General features: G+C 41.1%; 1 protein-coding gene, 1 long non-coding RNA gene and 3 other non-coding genes across 6 annotated transcripts; 1 reads left to right on the plus strand and 4 right to left on the minus strand.

The window, feature by feature from the left end:
* The first annotated feature begins 740 nt into the window (after positions 1 to 740).
* LOC123411774 lies at positions 741 to 1,905 on the plus strand. Of its 2 annotated transcripts, XR_006613321.1 has the most exons (4): positions 741 to 820; positions 939 to 963; positions 1,126 to 1,178; positions 1,870 to 1,905. It is a non-coding gene; the product is annotated as an uncharacterized LOC123411774 (long non-coding RNA). The 2 variants fall into 2 exon arrangements; XR_006613320.1 differs by lacking the exon at positions 1,870 to 1,905 and having other exon boundaries at positions 1,126 to 1,271.
* Positions 1,906 to 3,737: 1,832 nt separating this feature from the next.
* Positions 3,738 to 3,831, minus strand: LOC123414426. The gene has a single exon (XR_006614396.1). It is a non-coding gene; the product is annotated as a small nucleolar RNA snR60/Z15/Z230/Z193/J17 (small nucleolar RNA).
* A 257-nt stretch (positions 3,832 to 4,088) lies between these two features.
* On the minus strand, positions 4,089 to 4,184 carry LOC123414481. The gene has a single exon (XR_006614439.1). It is a non-coding gene; the product is annotated as a small nucleolar RNA Z43 (small nucleolar RNA).
* Positions 4,185 to 4,547: 363 nt separating this feature from the next.
* LOC123414348 lies at positions 4,548 to 4,671 on the minus strand. Its single transcript, XR_006614339.1, has one exon. It is a non-coding gene; the product is annotated as a small nucleolar RNA SNORD14 (small nucleolar RNA).
* A 418-nt stretch (positions 4,672 to 5,089) lies between these two features.
* On the minus strand, positions 5,090 to 5,906 carry LOC123410859. Its single transcript, XM_045103794.1, has one exon. It carries the CDS (start codon positions 5,444 to 5,446, stop codon positions 5,102 to 5,104), a length of 345 nt encoding a protein of 114 aa, XP_044959729.1. The 5' UTR covers positions 5,447 to 5,906; the 3' UTR covers positions 5,090 to 5,101.
* Positions 5,907 to 15,056: the final 9,150 nt, after the last annotated feature.

Below are 15,056 nucleotides of genomic sequence, written 5' to 3' on the forward strand. Positions count from 1 at the left end.
TTGCAACCAGTGACACGCATGTAGTGCACCACTTGTCGCAACGTGAGAAGGTGGGAGTGATCTTTGAAAGGTGTACTCTTGATAGCTCAATGTGACTAAACATGTTAGACATGGATTCTCATGGTATGTGAAAGACAAATCTCCACTTATCCGAACAAAACACCAACAAATGTCCCTATGAACTGCCAGTACATGTGATTGTAGAGAACCCATAGTGATTCTTGTTTCTTTCCTTCAAATTACCACTCTCGACTATACATCCCTATATAATGTGTGAACTGTCAACTGAAACTTGGCCAGTGCCCCAGAGTGATATTTTATATGTTATTACCTTCTCGTTCTTAATGTGCAGAAACAATTTTGAATGAAGCATAACTAAAATACTAAAGGCAGTAACTTCATAACTGCGGATGATAAATAGTGCAGATAATTCATCATAATTTGAACTGCACCTCTACATACGATCGACAACATGAAGTTTTCTGCAATGAGTGCTAGCTTAGGTGATGTGTAACGTTAAGAGTAGCTGAGTGGTATGTTCATCGAAGCCATGCTTTGTAAAATAGGGACTGTCAGATGGCCTTGGAATATAACCATTGTAATTTGACTCATATAATGAACTGTACAAAAGTGGTGGTTCTCTTCTCCTCTCTTTCAATAGTCAATCGTCTGGTTTCCTACGTTCTTTGCTTCTTTGGATTGACTCGTGCAGTACTGTATGTTCTCCACCATGCTTACACAATTTGGAGGAGCCGGCAACGGTGGCAGTGCTTCATTTTCATGCCGACAATGGAAGTATGGAGCATGCAAGAAATATCGGGTTGGTACTCTACATTCGTCTCCTCTAAATAATGATAACCTCTGCTTGCTTTCTCATGGAAAATTCTGATGTTAACCTCTGCTTGCTCTCCTATGGAAAATTCTGTTCTAACATGCAGATCGGCATACTCCATCAACCTGTAGGTAAGGCATCAAACTATATATCTCAAATTAAGGTTTGTTTTTGGTTGGATGTAATTCACTCAACACCATTCTTCTATAAATAAACTGAGGTTGCAATTATCCGTCCATGCATTTCTGAATTTTATTTTTTGTTGAACATTCAAAACATCCACGGGGGAGCAGATGAGAAGAGAAGTACTTAGGGGACGATGTCGATCTTACACATTCAGCTTTGTGTATGTATAGTCTCAGTCTCATCATATTTAATTTATTTATAGCAGTTGCATAAAGAAATATAGCCCCTTGGAATCTAAATTAGCAATTGTAAAACTGATTGATACTTGTTGCTCGCTCACAGCAGATGTTAAATTGAAAGACAACCACGAATGGATGCCTTTGTCTCCTCTGCCCATCAATTACTCCCTCGTTCCTAAATATAAGTCTTTTACAGATTCCACTAAGGAACTACATACGAAGTAAAATGAGTGAATCTACACTCTATAGTGTGTCTATATACATCCGTATGTAGTCTTTTAGTGAAACTTCTAAAAAGTCTTATATTTAGAATCAAAGGAAGTATTAAATAGATCGTGCTCAACAAATGTGGAGAAACTGAACTTGCCTTCTTTGCCCCTTCTGTAGGCAAAAACTGCCCTCTTTTTCAGGCCCCCTCTCAAGTATGAGACATGTGTTAGTGCAACAATGACACAACTATTAACCTGAAGGTGCATGTCAGTACCTCCAAAAGGAAAAAATTCAATAAAATTGTTCTTTCATGATGCTAATCATTTTCATACAAACTACTATGGTTTGCTTGTCCTTTGGGTTTTGCATGGTGTCCATTCCAGAACCTCTGGAATAATGAACATTATTAAATTCCTATTTTTTTGTTACGATTTTGAAGCTTTAATTATTGAATTCCTTTAGGTTAATAGTAAGCTCGAGATGAAACTTTTGGCGGACATACAGTTTTGATATACAACTTTACTTGGCTTTTAATCCATGTGGTAATGTCATTAGCGTACATGATATTTTACGCATACTATACACTGTTCTCTCACGGCAATTGATTAGTTTCTAAGTACTCCCTCTGTAAACTAATATAAAAGTGTTTAGATAACTAAAATAATGATCTAAATGCTCTTATATTAGTTTATGGAGGAAGTACTAATCTTATTTTGGTTCAGGTACAGAATTATGTGATGACGAAGGATGCAGCTGTCCTTCGAAGAATTGTTTAATGAACTAGAAAGTAGAAACACCATGTCTTGTTCATGTGCCAAATCAGCATTGCAATGCGCTGACTCATGTGTGGCATCCGTCCATGTTGATTAATGGAACCTTTGATAATCAGTACTAGATGCATGCATCACCTGTGATAATTAATATATGTCTGGTATAATATTTGTCTATGTGTTGTATTTAATTTGTAAAGTCAATGTGTGTAGCACAATGAAACGGAAGAGGTTTAAGTGGTCCATCAACAATGGTCCCAAGGCAATGGCGATGGAAGGGGCTCAAAACTCATCAAGTTTTAAGTATATATATGCATTCAAAAAAAATTCTACTAGTTCAAATAGCATGGGAGCCTCGTCCTTCTGCAGTCTGGCAGGAATGAACATTCTAGTTAGAGCAATGCACAACACAACCATGGAACGGCATCAGCAGACGTTGTCTGCACCTTCGAAACCTCTGCAACAGGGGATTTGTTTGGGTCAAATCTTGTAACAGTAACAAAGAATTCATGAGTATGGATTCCACTCACCAGATCTCAATAAATCAACATAAAAAAAACAAAGGTTAGGAACATATTAACCAAACTATGAAAAGAAGCATAAGAAAAGACCAGATACGAAGAGTATGAATAACATGCAGTCCATGTAACTGCTCCACCTTCTGGGATCACACCAAGTTCGCCCACGTGATGTACAATGCTGATGGTTGGTGGGCCTGGACCCCCAAGTTGGCCCTAATGATGACTTCAGCCATATATATGGCAAAATTAGAAAGAACATAAGAGTGTGAGTAAGATAGGATGTAGTGGCAGTGTTAATATTTATACATTGTTGTTTATCGAAGAAGATTTTCGCCTCGCTTTATAAATAAACAAACCACCAAAGCACAATGTCCAACAATAACCACAAGACAAACACACACACACGGCGCACGCAAGTAGCACAAACACAAGGTACGCAGGTTCCGCTGAGGACACAACTTAACAAGCCCAAAGAAACAGAAAAATACAGCGGTGCCGAACCAGCTGCACGAACTTTGTACATAGGTGGTGGAGGAGGGGGCGGCGACGCCAAGCAGAGAGCCAACGCCCGAAGATTGGCAATGATGTTGTTGACGACGTCATGGTCTTGGACGGCTAAGCGGACGCCAAAGCTGCATAAAGCCACACATTTTGAAGACCGCGTCAATAGCATGTCGCAGAGGTAAACGTTGAATCACAAGCTAATTCCATACCGTCCATTGTATACAGACAAGCAACCCAATAGTCAGTCACCTACTGGGGCGGAGATTGGGAGGCAAAACCTGGAGTTCGGCAAAGAGGTCAGGGAAATTGTTGTGAGACCAAGATCCGCCGACCACTTCGCGGAAACAACTCCAGAAGAATTGTGCGGATACACAAGAGAAGAAGATGCGATTCGAGTCTTCCTCCCTCCCACGGAGCGGACATAGGCCATCCCCAGGAATAAGAATGTGGCTAGGAATATTAGAATCATAAGTGTAATTGTCGAACAAAAATGAACATGAGACTACATACGAATAGTTGGATCAAAAGTTGTTGTAATTGTCGTCAGCTATAGGAGCGAAAGACTATTGGTTCAAGTAATCATAGTTTGATCATCTGAATTATGCACTTGTAATCATCATCTGGCATTACAAGAACAAAATTAAAATAGCAAATAAAAAAATGTTTCCTTTTAGAAGACAACATTTTTTTTCCTTTTCTTATTCATCCTCAGACGTTGCATAAGCTTCTCATAAGATTGATCAAACACTGTTGACAATAAAGTTCACAACTCATAGGTAAGAAGCAACAATTTTATAAGATAAAACTATGGATTGCCGACCATATTTGTTTTACACAGAAAACAAATGAGACATCAGCCACAAAACATCAAACAAATTAATTTAAAGGACTCGGAATATAGGTGATGATATAGCAGTATGGTCGGCAAGGCAAACAAATGCCAGTTACTACGAACCTGGCCAAATATCAATCTTCACTGTCCTCTCAAAAAATCAAACCCACCTTCTGGTCCTCTTGAATCAAGATAATAATGGACGAACCACATTCATCTTAACACCCAAGAGGGTTAAAATATTTCATTTGTGGTGTAAGAAACCTAATGAGTTAGTTCCAAATCTGATGGTTATGAACTCCAAAAGTGAATTATTTCAAATAGTTATCTTACAACCAAATGGTGTCCAATTTTGTCAATCATTTTGGGAATAGTTCAGTTTAAAAAATTCCAACGATCAGAAATTATAGGTCCGGATTAAATATGCTCGCAAAGCAAGTATATCACAGAAATATCCTCACACCATAACGATAAAGCAGAGACAAAGAAAGATTCAAATGAGTAAAATCAACATGCCTCAGACATCCAAGAAAGGAATTAGCAGCATTAGACCTCAAGCCTGGAAGGACGAAAGCAATTTAGGCGGCAACTGCAGACGTTTTGAGAAACAAGCCTAAGTTTTATATCATCACCAACAGCAACTCCTACATTATGGTTAAGCATGCAAAGGAATTTGTAATCGCAAAAAGCAACTGTGTACTGGCTGAATTACATCCACAGGTTCAGTGTTTATCCAAGTATTTTGTGCGGTGACAGAGTTTGCTCAAAACTGTGCAGCTGTCTGCTGCCTCTTGCTCCTCTCGCTGTCCAGGACAAACATGTCGGTGCAATCGATGGAGACACGCCTCCCAGACCTGAGAACCTCCATAGACTTGTACACTGGCTGGCAGGAGAAGCTCTTGCCCTCCCTCGGCGGGGAGTCAACCACCTCCAGAAAGAGCACCCGCTTGGCCGGAGAGAAGGCGAAGAGGGTGGAGGAGCAGAGGAGGTGCCGAGAATGGAGGGCGTGGAGACGTGGCGAGCACCTGCCGGAGAGAAGGCGCACCGGAGACGAGGCGGAAGATGCCTCAGGCCCCTGCGGCACCAGAGACGAGGCGGAAGATGCGGCGGACACCTGCCGGAGAGGGGGCGGCCCGGTCCTTCTTGCGCTGCCGGGGAGCAGAGGAGCAGAGCAGGCGGCCCGGGGGATCGATTTCTTCCGCTTCTTGGTCGGCGCGAGCTGGGCGACGGCGGGTGTGGTCGAGGCGGAAGGAGCGTCCGACCTGGCGTCTCACGCCACCGTCGACATCCTCACCACGACGACGGAGTCCTCCCCCATCGCGTCTGCCATGCTGCAGTGGGCGCACGACTCCCTGAACGCGCTCTCCTGGGGCCTCCTGCTTCCGGTGGGCGCGGCGCTGGCGCTCCGGCATGGTTTTACGGACACGCGGCGGTGCAGCCGACGGGGTACACCTGGGAGCCGTCGGGCTCGCGGCGCGATGGCAGCCTGGCGCGAGCTCCAGCGCTCAAAAGCAAAGCATGAGCTACATCGGCGCTCCAAAGCAAAGCATGAGCTACAACGGCGAGCCGGAGAGGAGGCGGCCCCGGTCCTTCTTGCGCTGCCGGGGAGCAGAGGAGCAGAGCAGGGAGGCGGCCCTGGGGATCGATCTCTTCCGCTTCTTGTCGACGCGGGGCGTGGGGAAGATCTTGGACAGGGTCGGCGAGGCGTCCTGTTTAGTACCACACCGCGAGCGTCGTTAGCTAATGGACGAGGGTGGCCCAGCGCGCGTTTAGCACGCCGCTCGGTTCGCCGAACCTTGTTTAGTACCACACCGCCAGCTTGGATGGCAGATTCCCTGTTTAAATACTCTTGTACTCACCCTGTTATCACCAACGATGCGGTCACGAATCAGTTAGCGCTGGTCCATCGGGTCTGCGGAGGTAAAAGATCGACGTATTGCTATCCGGCTCTGACCGGTGCTATACGATCGCAAGATCCGCATAGACGTATGTGGTTGATCTTTTTTAGATTTTTCTCTGATGATTTCAAATTTTTATTCTCTTTCTTTTTCTTATCTTAAATTTTACTAATGTTGATTTTGATTTTTTTTTCTCCTCTTACAGCCAATTTTGATCTTTTTAATTACCTCACATGATTTTATATTTTTCTTTTCCTTCTTTCTCTTATCTTAGATTTTATTAATGTTGATTTTTATTTTTTTTCTGTTGCTCCTCTCAATTGCGTACAACCAATTTAGATGATAGTAGATTTTTTTCTCTCTCTTCTTCAAATTTTGTTATGGCAATTTTTATTTCTATTAGTTCATTTTCAATTTTTTTCTGTTCGCTTCTTCTATTTTTATTCTCTTTCTTTCTCTTATCTTAAATTTTACTAATGTTGATTTTGATTTTTTTTTGCTCCTCTTACAGCCAATTTTGATCTTTTTAATTACCTCACATGATTTTGAATTTTTCTTTTCTTTCTTTCTCTTATCTTAGATTTTATTAATGTTGATTTTTATTTTTTTTCTGTTGCTCCTCTCAATTGCGTACAACCAATTTAGATGATAGTATATTTTTTTTTCTCTCTCTCTTCTCCAAATTTTGTTATGGCAATTTTTATTTCTATTAGTTAATTTTTAATATTTTTTTCTGTTCGCTTCTTCTATTTTTTAATGATTCTTGGGTGGCAGTTTTCCTGCTTGAATACGCTCGTAGTCACTTATTTGTCACCAAGGATGCACTCATGAATCAGTTAGCGCCCTGATTCATCGGGTTTGCGGAGGTAAAAGGTCGGTCGAAGTATGGCTGCTAGTGGGTTACTCCCAAGCTATACGATCGCGATGAAGTATGGCTACTAGTGGATTACTCCCAGGCTATACGATTGCAATGAAGTGTGGCTGCTAGTGGGTTACTCCGAGGCTATACGATCGCGATGAAGTGTGGCTGCTAGTGGGTTACTTCGAGGCTATACCATTGCCAGATCCGCGTAGACGTATGCGGTCGATCTTTTATATTTTCTTTTTCATTGCGTTCTAATTTATTCCTCAAATTTTTGTCTTTAATTTTTTGTTTTCTTTTCCGTTGCGTTGCAACAGATATATTCAAGTGATTCAACATCATACTCCCCGTGTCACAATTTTTTTGTCTTAAATTTGTTTTTTTATTACATTGCAACGGGCATATTCGGATAATTCAACATCTTACTCCTTCCATCCCAAAAAATGTATCTTAAATTTGTCTACACCCTCCGTTTTTAAGTATAGTCCGTTTTAGAGATTTTAATATAGACCACATACATAGCAAAATGAGGGAATCTAGACTTTAAAATATCTTTATATGGATCTGTATGAAGTGCATATTGATATCTGTAAATATCTTACATTTAGAAACGGAAGCAGTATAGGTAATTAGAGATTTTAATATAGACCACATACATAGCAAAATGAGGGAATCTAGACTTCAAAATATCTTTATATGGATCCGTATGGAGTGCATATTGATATCTGTAAAATAGCTTACATTTAGAAACCGAAGCAGTATAGGTAACATATAGATATACATGCACCTATATAAAATTGTCGACTTTCATTTAGTATTGTATCACGCATTCTCTTGCCAGCCTAAAAAAACTAATTTTCTTGTCCTATCCATTTCCACTTGCAATCTCACCTCGAGTCCTCAACCCGCACTTCCAAACACGTAACCCTTGCAATTTGGTTATATTTCACACCGTGTTTCCCCTTCTCTTTCTTTCTCTCTCTCACGTTGGTGGCTAGACACTTCACCTTATAATATTAGGACCACGGTACAAGGAAAATGCATGTCACTAAACCTCTCTTTTATTTGCACCATCGCTAGTCTTTGGTTTCTTCTTAAATACGCTTGTAGCCACTCATTTGTCATCAAGGATGCACTCATGAATCAGTTAGTGCCCTGATTCATCGGGTTTGCGGAGGTAAAAGATCGACGTATGGCTGCTAGTGGGTTATTCCCAGGCTATACGATCACGGTGAAGTATGGGTGTTAGTGGGTTATTCCCAGGTCATATCATTGCGAGATCCGTGTAGACGTATGCGGTTGACCTTTTTTATTGCGTTCCGATTTCGTCTTTAATTTTTGGTCTTAAATTTGTGGGTTTTTTTCCATTGCATTGCAACGGGCACCAACATCATACGCCTTCCGTCCTAAAAATTTTGTCTTAAATTTGTGTTTTTTTTTCATTGCATTGCCACGGCACCAACATCATACGCCTTTTGTCGTAAAATTTTTGCCTTAAGTTTTTGTTTTTTATTACGTTCAACCGGCATATTCGAGTGATTCAACATAATATTCATGTTGCCACCGACGATGTGGTCACGAATCAGTTAGTGTTGGTTCATAGGGTCTGCGAAGGTAAAAGGTCGGCATATCGCTATCTGGCTTAGACCGGTGTGCTATACCATCGCAAGATCCGCTTAGATGTATGTGGTGAAGTATGGCTGCTAGTCGGTTACTCCGAGGCTGTATTCTTTTTTGTGTGTTTTCTTTCATTGTCAGATCTGCGTAGACGTATGTGATCGATCTTTTTGTGTTCTTTTTTCATTGCGTTGCAATGGGCAAATTTGGTCTATATTTTTGTGTGTTTTCTTTCATTGCATTGCAGCGGGCATATTCAAGTGATTCAATATCAAATTCCTTTCGTTACAAAATGTTTGTCTTCAATTTGTTTACTCCTTTCGTCCCAAAAAAATTATCTACTCCCTCAGTTTGTAAATATAGGTCATTTTAAAGATTTTAATGTAGACCACATACAATTATATTTTAAAATACGTTTATATAGTTCATATTTAAAAAAAATAAAGGTTTATATTTAGAAACAGAGCGAGTATATGTAATATATACATATTCATGCACCTATATAAAATTGTGGACTTTCATTTACTATTAGGCTATTTATTTCTGTGCCCCATTTCGCTTAATTTTGCTCGTTTTTGCCTCACTCGCTTAGCTTTCCTCGTTTTTGCCCTACTTCGCTCTATCTCACTCTCGCGGGTGGCCAAGCAGTCGTTTTCGTCGGGTCAACCTCCTTTGACCGTTACGTCGCGTGACTAGTGGGGTCGGCTTGGGGTACCCTCATCGTGTTCACGAGTGGGGCTCGGGTGGGGCCGACCTGGGGCCTCATTTTGAAGCGGGCCCACGCGGGAACGACTCGTCTCCCCACTAGCTCACAGGGCAGCGACAGCGGCGACGCTACGACTACTTTGACCGGTCCCATTTAAATATACGTGGGAACAACTCGTCTCCCGCTAGCCCATCGGATAGCGACACATCGTCTACTTTGACCGGTCCCATTTAAATATACGCAGGAATGACTTGTCTCCTGCTGGCCCATTGGGCAGCGACATCGGCGATGCATCAGCTGCTTTGACGGGTCCCGTTAAATAGGACCCGCCCCGTCGCCACCTTCTTCTCCACTCACCCCACTCGTCCATCCCAGTCCCCGAGCAACCGAACCCTAGACCGATGCCCAAGCACAACCTCGCCGCCCGCGACGGCTACGAAGGTCCGTTGATTCCTAACCGGCGTGGTACGGTGAACGAGGACTTCGCACACCACCTCTGGGAGCACAACGAGCCAGTGCCATGGCGAAACATCGTGCTTCCGGAGCGGTGGAACCTCAGCGAGAGCCGGGTGCCTGTGCCGCAGGTTCCCGTAGATGGCCCCTAGCGGCGGCGCTAGATCAGGCAGCGGTTGACCTATGCGGTCGATCTTCTTGTATTTTATTTTTCATTGTGTTTCAATTTCGTCCTCAAATTTTTGTCTTAAATTTGTGTTTTCTTTTCTATTGCGTTGCAACGACCACATTCAAGTGATTTAATATCATACTCCTTCCGTCACAAAAAATTTATCTTAAATTTGTGTTTTTTTCATTGCATTGCAACGGGCATATTCGAGTAATTCAACATCATACTCCTTTCGACCCAAAAGATTTATCTTAAATTTGTCTACTCCCTCCGTTTAGAAATATAATCCGTTTTAGAGATTTTAATATAGACCACATACACAACAAATTGAGTGAATCTAGACTTTAAAACACCTCTATATAGATCCGTATGCAGTCCATATTGATATCTGTAAAAGGGCTTATATTTAGAAACGAAAGGATTATAGGTAACCTGGGTCCCAACTTCATGATTTAAATACGGTCTTACTCACCCATTTGTCATCAAGGATGCATTCATGAATCAGTTAGCACCCTGATTCATCGGGTTTACGAAGGTAAAAGGTTGACTTATGGTGCTAGTCGGTTACTACGAGGCTATACGATCGTGGTGAAGTATGGCTGCTAGTCGATTACTCTGAGGCTATACCATTGCCCGTTCCGCCTAGACTTCGGTCGATCTTTTTATGGTTCCTCTTCTCTTCATTCATATGAATTTGTCGATCTTTTTATGGTCCCTCATCATTCATATAAATTTGTCCAATCTTATTATGATGATTTCAAATTTTCTATTTATCTATGTGATATCAATTTTTATCTTTCTTTTCTTACTTTCCGTTAATTTTTTATGACAATATCATTTCTTATTTTTTTTCTTGCTCCTCCCAACTATGGGTTAGTTTTTTCATTCATATGATTTTTTTTCTATCGCTTTTGGTCCGTTTTTTTCGTGAAAAAAAAGTTCGTTAAAATCTATCAACATAGGATCTAGTTTTAAAGATATTGACGTGAGAAACCTAACGGTAAAAACGGTTCGAGATTGGGATGCACGGTTTAGGAGATAAAATGTTTTGAAAATACGAATATACAAAAAAAAGGAAAAACTCTCTGGTTGCAACCAGTGACACGCATGTAGTGCACCATTTGTCGCAACGTGAGAAGGTGGGAGTGATCTTTGAAAGGTGTACTCCTGATAGCTCAGTGTGACTAAACATGTTAGACATGGATTCTCATGGTATCTGAAAGACAAATCTCCACTTATCCGAACAAAATACTAACAAATGTCCCTATGAACTGCCAGTACATGTGATTGTAGAGAACCTGATTCTTGTTTCTTTCCTTGAAATTACCACTCTTGATTATTTAATTATGTATTTAATGTAAGCAAGTGAACAAATAAGCAAAACAGAGGGAGAACAACTATAGCTCCTTCCCCTCCTCGCGGACCCCTGTGGGATAGCTGGCCGCCGAAGGCGCTGGGCTATGGCAGGGCTCGGCGCGTAGATCTAAGCGCTTCGGATGGCGGCGGCCTGCCGGATCCGGGAGTTCTTGTGGTGGCGTGGTGCCTGCCATGGTGGGGCGCGCGTGGCGCGGATTGTGGCCGGCCAGCGGCCGGATTTGGCTCCTGGCGGCGCGGGCTGTGGGCGGCGTGCGCGACTGCTATGGTCCGGCTTCGGGCTCGACGGCTGCAGGTGGTCGTCCCGTTGTGGGTGCGCGGCGGTGCTCCTCGAGCAGCGGCTCCTCCTCGGGCGACACAACTCCGGATGGTGAGGAGGTGGTGGCGCGACCACTTGGCGCCGGGCTGGCACGAGAGTTGGTCGCGGCGTTCTCTCGGCCCAAATCTAGGCCCTTTAGGGCCTGATCTGGGTCTGGGCGGTCCTAGCTCGGCTCCGCCTACGCCTGCTCCGGCGGACGAAGGGGGCGGCTCGTCTGAGGGGTTGCGGAGACGGCGGCACGCCCACTGCAGCGCGGGAATGGGAGCTTCACGAGCCGTTAAGGGCTGGAGCGGGCCTACGTGTCTCGTGTGTTCCCCCTACTGCATCCAGTCAGTGACCGTCGAGGGCCGTGGAGGTTGTCACCTCCCATGCGTGGCTGCTGACTCTGCCGCTCCTCGTTCCCGGCAGTTCCCTCTAGGTCCCGTCAGTCCCGCTTTGCTCTCCATGGTGAGATGACGGTGGTTTCTCCTAGATCGTGGTAGCGCATGTTGGTGGGTGGCTCGTTTGGTGGAGCATCACGGATCGATCGGGGTGGGGGTTTGTGGTGAACGGGAGAAATCCTAGTCGGCGTGCCTGGCACCGGCGCAGCGACACCCGTGGGCGCCGTCGTTCCTTCCTGAAGGGCGTCGGGTATCCCACTCACCCACGCCCCTCCGCGTCCGGGGGAAACCCTAGGATCAATTCAGGGAGCGGCGTCGTCACCGTCGCATTCCTTCCTGAAGGTGTTGCTTGTCATGCGATGGTCTGAAGTGCTAGCAGCATGGTGGATGTCTTCGAAGGGCGCAATGGTTTTGGGATCAGCCTTGTTTTCGTCGAGCCGACTCTGTTGTCATTCTTTTCTTTTAATTTTTCTTTTATTCTTTTTGCGCATTCTTGTGTTGCCTGCCCCAACATTGGGTTCTTTGATGTATCAGAAGGTTGCTATATCTACATAGCTGGACGAAAGCCTATTTCGAAAACAACTATATAATCTTACTACGAAATAACCAATAATGTTTTTCACGTCGCAAAATCCACATACAGGTCACTGAGTGGATGAATACCCTAAAAACTGACAAATATATAGCTTTTATTTTATAATGAACAGTTAGCTCTTTGAAGTGCAGCTCCTGTTCAGTTTAGCAACAGAACATGGATGGAGCAGATTTATTATCTTTTTAGTCTGTTTTAGCTTGCTGTTTGTAATGAATATAGTTTATCAGATTTTAACGCTCTGTATCAAACAGTTGACTGATCACACAGGCGAGCGAGCGATAGTTCAGACTGAGCTGGCCCATCTAAACGTTTTTAGCGTGTCCGGTTTTCAAAATCTTCTAGAGGTTCCCAGGTGTTTGTTTTATGGTTTTGTTTCCATGCCAGATTTTTTGGTTCTTTTTATCTTTTATTTGATTTGAAAAATATGTTCGCATTTTAGAACATTTGTTCACAAATTTTCAAAATATCCGAGTCTATAAATTTTGATTGGAAAATTCAAAATATGTTCGCGTTTTCAACTTTGGTTCTTGGGTTTCCGAAAATGTTCCAATTTTTAAAAAATTTGTCACAAGTTGCAAAACATATTTCTGTTAACATTTTATTAAACTACTGTTTTTGTTTTCAGATGCGATCAAAATTGCAAAATACGATTTTTTGGAATTTGAAATTCTTTCAGAAGATAGGAACAAAATTTGAAATTCTAAACTTATTTGAAATGTGAAAAAAATTTGAAGACAGGAATATAGAATGGAAAAATGAACAAATTTTCAAAAAATCTTCGTGTTTCAAAAATTAAGAACATTTTTAAATCAAGAACAAGTTTTTTCCAAAAATGTTCTCACTCACAAAATATGTCCACGATTTGAAAAATATGTTCATTAATTTAAAATGTACTCTGGTTTGAAAATAGTGTTAACAATAAAATTGTTCATGCTTCAACAGATACTCCCAGTTCCAACTTTTGTTTGCAGTTTGAAAAGATGTTCACATGCCTAAAATTTTGTTTGCATTTCCAAAATTAGCATATGAATACGAATTTTGTTTGCATATTTAATGAAATTCATGTTTTCAATTTTTGTCGGAATTTAAAAAAGTTCAATGTTTCCAATTTTTGTTCAAAAATTGAAAACTGCTCGTGGTCTCAGATAATATTCGCGAATCTTAGAAACTTTTTAAGAAATTTTTGCATTGGTAAAATTGTTTGTTGCTTTCTACAAAATAATCTACTTTCGGAAAATTGTTGTTCTGCAGTATGGATTTAAAAATTGATAATAATATGAAAAATAAAGCATTGGTCCTTAGGATAAAAATCCTGCAAACTCTACAACATGGGATCACTGCACGCGTTGGATTTGCGTCAAATAGGAGCTCCCGCAAAGAAAACCCTATTCCCGCTCGCTGCGACAAAGTATGCGTGAGGCCCACTTCGAGATTTACACATAGCGTTCAACGACTTTCGGAATTACGTTCCATAAACCGCTCGTTTTCCTTTTTTCTGTTGATTTTTTTCTTTTTCGTTTTTTCTGTTTCTTTTTATTTATTTATTTTTCCTTTTGTTCAGAAATTCCCAAAATGATTGCATTTATGAAAAATATAATATTCTGTTGATGTTCCATTTTTCAAAATTTGTTTGGAAATTACGAAAAAGATTCAAAATTTAAAAAGGATTAGATTTTCATAATTTATTCAATAACTAAAAAAATTTATGTTCGACTTTTCAAAAATTGTTCATTATGTTGATCTTTGTTCTTAAAATTTGGTCGGAATGTTAAGTTTTGTTCTCTTTTTTCAAATTTGTTTAAAAATTCAAACTGTGTTCCAAGTGTTTTCAAAAATTGTTTGGAATGTTAATTTCTGTTCTCCTTATTATGTAATTCGTTCCAAATTTTCAAAGGTTGTTCGTCTTTCCAAAAAATGTTATCATTTTTTTAAGTTGTTCACAGATTTAAAATATGTTTGTGCATAAAATAAATCTTTGTGCATTTACTTTTTAAATGTTATTTTCATTATCAAAAAGTGTTCGGAAATTAAAAAAATGATATATAAATGTCATCAAAGATCAAGCGGATTTAATAGCAAAATCAGACTGAAACTGTGTGTATGGAGTATGCACTGTGCCATGCATACATGGTCAGTATGGAAAATAGGTGAAGATGGCCCAAAACAACTTGGTCTGAGTGCTCATGGTATGCATTATGTGACCTAGAACAATATAGCAGAAAATTAAAGCTAGAAAAAATTTCATGGAATACCTTAGTTATATTTCTAAACTGCAATATGGTATATGCTAGTAGCAAGTAGAGTGATAAGAATTCTCCAATCTCCATGGCAACATAATCTCTAGCGCAATAATTATGCAACAGTTAATGTATGCAAATGAGTTAAGTTGTAAAGTTCAGTAAAAGATATTTTAACAATGAACTATTCTTTTAAATAGCATAAAAATATTGGTAGGCATGAAAAGCCGATGAATATGTAGCCATACAATCCAAACCAGTGAAAATCATTGATCTGTAGCAAATCACTATGGAGAAGAGGCAAAAAGGTGAAGATAGGTTTCAAGTTGTAGAGTCAACTTACAAAGTCAGCGGTAGAGGAAAAAACACACACTGGTTGTCATTGCATGTGTATGACGATACATGTCAGTTC

This window comes from Hordeum vulgare, chromosome 7H (assembly GCF_904849725.1).
Source record: "Hordeum vulgare subsp. vulgare chromosome 7H, MorexV3_pseudomolecules_assembly, whole genome shotgun sequence".
In the NCBI taxonomy this organism is placed as follows: domain Eukaryota; kingdom Viridiplantae; phylum Streptophyta; class Magnoliopsida; order Poales; family Poaceae; genus Hordeum; species Hordeum vulgare.

Coding starts and splice junctions, on each gene's coding strand:
- LOC123410859 (XM_045103794.1), bottom strand. CDS start 5,446: ATGCCGGAGCGCCAGCGCCGCGCCCACCGGAAGCAGGAGGCCCCAGGA.